At 44.7% G+C, this 8,964-nt stretch overlaps 1 protein-coding gene across 1 annotated transcript; it reads left to right on the top strand.

Annotated features, from left to right (window-relative positions):
• The first annotated feature begins 2,814 nt into the window (after window positions 1-2,814).
• On the top strand, window positions 2,815-8,475 carry hhatla (hedgehog acyltransferase like, a). The gene is made up of 12 exons (XM_028977516.1): window positions 2,815-2,908; window positions 3,878-4,020; window positions 4,645-4,712; window positions 4,830-4,943; window positions 5,442-5,636; window positions 6,135-6,344; window positions 6,519-6,690; window positions 6,800-6,944; window positions 7,053-7,088; window positions 7,179-7,380; window positions 7,467-7,608; window positions 7,948-8,475. Exons 2-12 carry the CDS (start codon window positions 3,915-3,917, stop codon window positions 8,079-8,081), a joined length of 1,524 nt encoding a protein of 507 aa, XP_028833349.1. The 5' UTR covers window positions 2,815-2,908; window positions 3,878-3,914; the 3' UTR covers window positions 8,082-8,475.
• The last annotated feature ends 489 nt before the right edge of the window (window positions 8,476-8,964 follow it).

The raw sequence follows: 8,964 nt of genomic DNA, 5'->3' as shown, positions 1-8,964 counted from the left end.
TGATATGCAGTGAAATGCTTTAGCGACTGCTACTGACTTCAATATTGCAAATATTGCAAGTTTACAATGAACTAATATGCAAATATTGCAAACATAACCAAATATTACATTTTATGTTATTAATATAAAATATGTGTAACAGGTAGGGTGAAGGTGTGCAAATGAGTGAAGTTAAAGTAAAAAGTAAAATAAATTGTGCAAGGATTCTGGGCGGATTGAGTCCAGAAATTGTCTTTTCACCAAATAAGGGGACGGCAGAGTTACATACGTTTACACCAGAATTTAGAGCCAGAATTCAATGTGGGACCAGAGGCGGGTGCCCTACCTGACAATCTCAGGGGGGACCTAGCAGGTAAGGAAGCGGACCTGTAAACAGAAGGTTACCAGTATGAATCCCGGACCGCCAAAGTGCCACTCAGGTGCCACTTAGTCACACGCTGCTCACTGGGCACCTGTCATGGCTGCCCACTGTTCACCAAGGATGATGGTTAAAAAGCAGTAGACACATTTCGTTGGGTCACCGTGTGCTGTGCTGCAGTGTTTCACAATGACAATCACTTCTCTTTCATTTCACTATTCATTCTGAAACAGAATGGCAATTATTTTCTACTACAGCACAACACAAACAGGGGTGAAATCTATTTAATGCCATAACCCTAAGTAGCCCCAGTTTTTTCCACCTGTTTAAAGCAGCAATTTTGTAATATGCATGAGAAAATTTAGATTTTTACGTATGTTTAGAAATAAATCTCTGAATTTTCCTTTGCACCTTATATAGTGCAACGTACACCTAACAGGACCAAAGTAATCTATGTGTTTTTGTTCATTTAGCCTATTTCTGCTTTCCTTCAGTCTTACTGTCACTGTTCATATTTCTGATCATATTCTTTTATGAGATGCTGTGAATGGAAGTGGGAAGTTATGTTTGCACCATTTCACTGACAACCAAATAGCTGTAGAAACTGGTAAATACAATCTAATCCTTGTGGATATTTTGAGCGTTTGCCTGTAGGGAGTGTTTCAGCACCCGTGTCTAAAAATGGCTGGCGGTAAGGACCACAGCGGGATCCCTTCCTTTATTTTCAAACACAATGTGGACAGGTGCCGACAACCAAAATGGCATCAGGAAAGATCTCATAGGTTGACCTGATTTGATGTTATCTTTACAGGGCCAAGTCCTGCTGCTTTGTTTATTGCCAGATGCATTCGAAAAGATTGGATTGGAAGATTTTCCAAAGATTGGAAAACATTCATCTAGACTCTTCTCCGTCTTGGCCCCTCGGTGGTGGAATGAACTTCCCCTCGAGGTCAGAACAGCTCAGTCACTGAGCACCTTCAAACGACAGCTCAAAACCTTCCTCTTTAAAGAATATTTAGATTAAATTGTAATTTTCTTGTTGTCGAACTTTGTGTACAGAATCTACAACAGAGTGAATAAAATTGATGTTGGGGTCCTAGTTGGGGTCCTAGTGAACCGGAATTGATCTCTTCATCGATGGTAACTTGAAAGCACGTTGTAAGTCGCTCTGGATAAGGGCGTCTGCCAAATGCCGTAAATGTAAGTTCCCCCGACTTTACATCCATGTAGTTCTGGCATAAAAGTGCTTCTTCTTTTTTTTACAGTGTGACTGAGATTGAAAAACCTGCAGTGAGCAGTTCCCTCCTCGTATGTTGTCCTCTGATGTATGGTGTCATCAGACTGAAGACTGAGTTATCTAAAGTCCATGGATTGTAACACAAGTTGAATCGCAACATGTTGGATGTAAAGGCCACCAAATATATTGTGAGCCAATTTGATCCATTTTCACATTTTTAAGTGGTTCACAAAAGGGATTTTGGCTCAAAAAGGGTTTTTGACATTTCTGATTGACAGCCTGATCTGTACAGGTGCTGTACACAAAGATGACCTTGTGAGATTCTCAAAGAGAGAAGCACACAAAATAAAAGTATTGGAATAATGTAACACATTTAAACTCTGTTAATGTTGTAACGTCAAGTCTGTATTAAAAACGAGCGGGTCAAAGCACAATGGACGTAACGGGACACAGGTAATAATTATTTGGGGTTATATGTCCCTCTAGTGTTCAGAACCGCACAGCGCATCACATGCCGCGCATGTGGCCAGTTTTATTCGTCTCGATTCATCCTGTCTTTCGAGAAGTGCCAATAAACAAGGCTGTACTGTGCTTTTATAACACAATACAGCTTTGGTGACTTCCGTACATTAGGTAAGAAAGAGAAAAAATCGGAAAAGAAGCCAAGTGTAAAATGCATATTTCTGAACTAAACAAACCTTGAACCACTGAAAGTTCTGTCCTCTGTCACAGTAAAAAAAAATAATTGGTATCAGTACCTGTCTTTTTTTTAAAACAGAGGACTGTGAATATCTGTGCAGCACGAATGGTCGTTTTATCGACAAGCGAAATGTTGTCATGGACAAAATGTCATTTGGTCCCCAAAACGGTGGGAGCTGTCCGGCGCTCGAAATGATCCATTGCTTTGGATCCCTGTGTCGGATTTTGGGGACAAAAAAAAACAGGGTGACAGGGGACAGGGGACAGGCAAACTGTCCCCGGAGTGTGGTGCAGGATAATCGTGCGACAGTCAAGTCACCGTCTGCAGATTGCGATGCCGCCACGTGGTAAACGTATCATCATTCTGCCGGCGTGCAGCGTGTCGCCTGCGCTCACGTGACGCGACACGACCCCCCCCCCCCCCCCCCCCGCGCGCGCCTGACGCACAGGCTCGTAGCCCCCCCCCCTTCTCTGCGGCGCCGCGTTAATATATAAATATTTCCCGGACACCCCCCCCCGCCGCCGGCGAGTTGGCATCACCCACGGCGCCGCGGGACCGCGGGACGGACGGACGGACGGACGCGGGGGTCGGGCTGCTGATCGGCGGACTGAAGGTCGGTACTGAACTCCGCTTCTGCCGGCATCCTAGCGCCGCGGGGCGGGGACGGGACGGGGGACGGGGGACGGGTGAGGTTTGTTTTAGCCGCTTTTTAAAAACTCGGGGCAGCTTCTTTTTTTTTTTTTTTTTTTTGCGATAAAGTGCACTTTAAAGGCCGCCGCGTCTCGAGATCGCGTAGCGCCGCTGCAGCTGCTCCGCGGCGGAGGAGGAGGAGGAGGAGGAAGAGGAGGAGGAGGAGGAGGAGGAGGAGGAGGTGAGCAACTGCTCATACTAAAATAGGAAGAGGAGCCCTGCGCAGCTGACGATGCGCTTTCTCCCGGGCTGTGAAACGAAGCTCGACTCCCATTTAAGTAACGGGCTCCTTGGCCATATCTTGGCACGACTGGCGATAAATCCGAAATATGAAATTAAGAAAAGTATAACCAAAGCAATGAAATGCAGGGAAAAGTTAGAATATAGTACAAAAAGAAGAGACCGTTGCCATTTTACATTCATTATAGCCCAAATAAGTGTTCTATTAGGAGCTATGCAATCTTACCACCATTCATAAAGGAAAAGCGTTTTGAACGTTTCGTTTTATGCGAAATGTTAATGCAGCATTCTGCAAACCTTTATGAAACATTATCGGCATGCACATGAATATTCTGGCATCCGACGTTGCTAAATGAGAGATGCTAAACACCTCTCAGCAACTCAGCAAAAACTGTTAGCAACTCAAGACACACATTAAACCATCAAACCTGACACATGTGAAATCCATTTTCCTTCTGGAAGGACTCTCCAAAATGACATGGCGGCATATAGGAAAGACAAATCGTCGATTGTCATATACAAGGGACATCTTGATCAGGGACACGAGTGTGGGCTTGAACCTGTGACTCTGCGGTCTTCTGGTTCATGCCACCACCTCACCACCTCCCTAATTAAACTGGTCTCTGATTATAACACCCCGTCCTTCCCGCAGCTGGATCCCCCTGAGCGGCTGCTACTAAACTTTGACCATGGGGATCAAAGCGGCTCTGCCTAAGGTAGAGCTCTACCTCTACACGGCAGTGCTGGGCGTGGCCCTGACGTGGGCCGGGAGCTGGATTGTGGAGGCGTCCAGTGGTGAGCACATATTCGTTTGTCCATTTCTTGGCTTTGCATGTCCTTGAACTGTCATGTTTGGGAACTGTGAGAAGAGTGGGAAGATTGCAGAAGATTTCCTTGAGGATGGTGTCCCTCAGGTTTTGTTAAGTGTGTCGCTCTATTAAAACATGTGGGATTGACCTGCCCTGTCAAATGTGTAATTGATTCTTGTAATTAATTCACGGTGCTCTACCTACAGTGTGCACTGGACGTATGAAGAACAGGGTATCATTAACACTGAATATAATTCCAGCCTCGACAAGCACCCAATAATGTGCTAATGCCTGAAAAGCAGCAGTTTTAGTTCAGGTGTTGTGCAGATAAGACAGAGGACCTTTCACTGCTTTACTTTTGCTTTAAATCATATTTTCTCAGCTAAGTGAATTATGTAACACCAGTGCCGTTTCACTTGACCATAACAATAGCAAGTTCCTAAAATAGATTCATTTTCTGGATTAGAAAAAAAAAAACCTGGGTTATGCAAGAATATTTGGTTCTGTTCTGCAGCGTCTGTTTCATGTTGTCACCAGAACGGCCTGTCTGGCTGTCGCACTGGGACGTCACCATAGGTGTGTGTGATGGAAATCTTGTGATATATTTCAGAAAATGTGAGCAGAAAAGTGTTCAAGTCCCATGTGAAGCCAGGCTGGCATTACTTCGGCAGGAAAATGGTAAATATATTGTCACGGAGATAACGCTTGCACTCAGCCGGCTGCCCACAATTTACTGATGTGTATTCATCCGCCATCTACATCTGGCTCTTGTGGGTTTTTATTTTTTCTTTCTAGGATGTGTCTGATTTTGAATGGGTCATGTGGTTCACAACATTCCGCAACCACATCCTCTTTGCCCTTTCCGGGCATGTGATCTTTGCCAAAATTTGCTCCATGGCATCGCCTAAGGTGAGTACCTCCCTTTCCGCGACATACAGCACTGCTGGGTGAATGCATGGTTATACCTCTGCGTGATGCTGTGTAATGCATGATGAATTATGATGAACTAATGAACCGTGTAAAAGAGGAGACTGTACCTACCCGTTTGCAAACTGTTCCCCTTGCCAATCATTTTCTCTGAAATGCTTTAATCAACAGTATGTTGCATGTCTTCTCACTTTCCTTTCTGCACACCGTGAAGATTGGTATTGATGGATGCAAGGTAACATTATGGAGACAAATATTTTCACTATTTGTATGTTTTTAAAGTCTTTCTTTGTATTAGATTTTATTTTTTGGCCTCTATGCCATAATCGGCAAAGCACATATTTTGGTATTGCTTAATACTTTGTAAAGTAATTACTATTAATGAATAATTTGTAAGCACTGATGTAACGTATTCGGCCCATTTGTGCTCCCTTGTTTGAATGGTGCCTGATTCTTGTGATATTTTCTGCCCCCCCACAGCACAGGGGCCTGATCTACATGATGTATGGCAGCTTGGCTGTTCTGCTCACCATGGGCTGGGCCTTCATGTCCATGGTTCTCGCGCACTGCTTCATCCTCTACAGCGTCGCCCTCATTAAGAGGAAGTGGATATGTTTCGTTGCTGGCCTCACCAGCCTGGCCACTTTCAAGATGGAGCCTTTGGTGTCCTGGCAGGTGGGTGCAGAACATCTTATAAAGTGAAATGAAAGTGAGGTGAAGTCATTGTGAAACATTGCAACACAGCACACGGTGACACAATGAAATGTGTCCTCTGCATTTAACCCATCACCCTTGGTGAGCAGTGGGCAGCCGTGACAGGCGCCTGGGGAGCCGTGTGTGGGGACGGTGCTTTGCTCAGTGGCACCTTGGTGGTTTGGAATTCACCTGCAACCTTCAGACTACCCGCTAGGCCACCACTGCCCTCCAAAAGTCAAAGTCAAAGTACAAGTACACAGAGAGACGAGATTGCAAAGCTTGGGGGGTTTCACAGTGTGCAAAACTTAACAAATAAACATGAGAAAGGACGTGACTGAGGAGGGAAACTAGTTTTAATCCAGCTATTTTACATTTTTTTAAATGCTTATATCCTGCTCTATGTAAGTTAATTTAATCAATTAAAATAATTAAAATCATAACCAGTAAAATCGATGTGATCAATTTGTTGTTCTCCAGGCTGGATTTGTTACTGGCAGCTTTGACCTCCAGGACATTCTGTTTTATGGCGGGTGTGGCTTCTCCATCATGCGTTGCATGAGCTTTGCTTTGGAGAACTGCGAAAAGAAGGATGGAAACTACACCTTTCTTGACCTTCTCAAGTACAACTTCTACCTCCCCTTCTTCTTCTTCGGGCCCATTATGACTTTCGATCGATTCCACGTTCAGGTGAAACTTCTCATCTTCTGCTCAAATCCATAAAATCCACAAAATTCTGTCAGAATCCTTGGCTTCTGTTGCGTTAGTGTCCGAAAGAAGCATTTGTGCTGTATAGCGCAGTGAGAGCGTCATTCAAAAACACGTTTTCTCTGCAAATGACATTATGCTGCTGAACAAATCCAGGCCAACAACCCCAACCTGACCCGGAAAGACAGAGAGATGTGGAACATCACCGTCCATGCCCTGGTGCACCTGGGAGCCATTCTGGTGGTGGATGTCTTCTTCCACTTCCTCTACATTTTGACAATCCCCTCAGACATGAAGCTGGTGAAGCAGCTGTCAGACTGGTCACTTGGTAGGACTCTGTTTATTCTGGAAGTTTCCATCATGATTGCGTGTTTTTTTTTTTTTTTCGTTATATCATTGCTGGTCTCAGTGTTCTGTTCCGGTTGTCTCTCTTTTAGCTGGCCTGGCATATTCCAACTTGGTGTACGACTGGGTGAAAGCTGCAGTCATGTTTGGTGTGATAAACACAGTGTCCAGGCTGGACCACCTGGACCCTCCACAGCCTCCAAAATGCATCACCATGCTCTATGTTTTTGCAGAAACGTATGTTGTGCCATGCAGAAAAAGTTTTTTGCTGAAGCAGCCTACGGGGCATAATAGATGTGTGAATATTTTTGCATAACCACGTCTCACTGTTGTTTCCACTATTAGACACTTTGACAGAGGAATTAACGATTGGCTGTGCAAGTGAGTAGCATTTACAGGCATTGAACAAGTGAAGTAATGTGTCTGAACAAGTGGCGACTTCATGAATTTGTCCCTGTTTCCACTTCCAAGGTATGTCTATGACTACATCGGACAGAACCACGATGGGATTTTCAGGGAACTGGTGGCGACCATCTGTACGTTTGCCATCACCACTCTGTGGCTCGGCCCATGTGAGATTGTCTACATCTGGTCCTTCTTCAACTGCTTCGGCCTGAACTTTGAACTCTGGGTGGCCAAGCTGTTCTCCCTGCCACCCTTCTCAACCATTGAGGTATGAAATCAGAGGATGAAGAAGAGTGCCAATGTTGCTGCACCCCAGTCTTGTTTCTTGTGACTGTACTCTCATGTCGTCCCTAGGGAGCCATGTCTGAAGCCACGTCTCGCAGAATCAGGGGCTTGTTCAATGCAGTCAACTTCTGGCAGATCATCCTCTACAACGTCCTGTCACTGAATAGCCTGGAGTTCGCCAAACTTGTAGCCAAGCGTCTGATCGTAACAGGTAAGTGATGAAATGTCATGGTGGTCAAGGTGGTAGTAGCCTAGTGGGTAACACACTCGCCTATGAACCAGAAGACCCAGGTTCAAATCCCGCTTGCTATCATTGTGTCCCTGAGCAAGACACTTAATCCTAAATTGCTCCAGGGGTACTGTCCCCTGTAACTACTGATTGTAAGTCGCTCTGGATAAGGGCATCTGATAAATGCCATAAATGTAAATGAAACGTGATTCACTTCAATTGTTAACGATGAGCCCCCAAAAAAGGTGACAAAGAAAGAAAATATTTGGGATAATAAAGATATTTTGAGATATAGTTGAGCTTCTTTGCTTTTTCCCGCAGGGTTCCCCTTGTCCACACTCTCTGTGCTGCTTGTGACCTATTGTGGTGTTCAGCTTATCAAGGAGAGGGAGAGGAAGCTGGCCTTGCTGGAGGACACAGTGGCAGAGGAGCCCGGGAAGGAGAAGAAAGAGTAAAAAAATATAAAAAAAGAAAACAACAAAAAAAAGACGGGACACCCAATCCAAGTCTGTTTGAAATGTCCCTCACGTCTCTCCATCTGTGAGTGAGCTCACATGCCAGAACCGAGAAGAAACTGTCACCATGGCCACTCCAGCACACAAGCTGGAATTTGGATAGGAGACCTTAACCGAGAACAAGTCCCCAAGTGCTCTTGCTGTAGATGAACACCACATGCCCTTTAACATACTTAAGCACATAAACATGCACACACACACACACACACACACACACACACACACATATACAGACCAAGTGCATTTATTAGTGAATTTTAAACAAATGACTTGCCACATATTTATGCTAATATAATATATTGATGAATATATTAAAAAACGGAATGTATCAAGTTATGTGTGTATCTGATTTTCACATATCAAACACATATCAAAAGATTGAGAGAGAAGTGAAAGTGAAGTGATTGTCACTGTGAAACACAGTACAGCACATGGTGACACAACAGAATAAGTCCTCTGTTTTTAACCATCACAGTGGTGAGCAGTGAGCAGCCATGACAGGGGAGCAGTGTGTGGGGACGCTGCTTTGCTCAGTGGGACCTTGGTGGTTCGGGACTTGAACCAGCAGCCATCTGATTATGGGGCCGCTTCCTTACCCCCTAGGAGGCCAACCACTGCCCCACGAAGTTCTCCGGAGTGCTTCTGAAGGGCTCATTTTAATGAGATCATAAATATATTTTGGGAGGGGTGTCCTGACATGGTGCAGCATTCACAACGCTTATACTCCTGTTCACCCTGACGTTATCATCATCTGCCTATGTGAGGAGATTAACATTTTACATCACCATTCAGACTCTCACACTGAAATCTGTCACACCGTTAG

Source organism: Denticeps clupeoides, chromosome 4 (genome assembly GCF_900700375.1).
Source record: "Denticeps clupeoides chromosome 4, fDenClu1.1, whole genome shotgun sequence".
NCBI classification, from domain to species: Eukaryota; Metazoa; Chordata; class Actinopteri; order Clupeiformes; family Denticipitidae; genus Denticeps; species Denticeps clupeoides.
The sequence above is the reverse complement of the archived record's forward strand: the minus strand, read 5'-3'. Positions and strand labels throughout refer to the sequence as shown.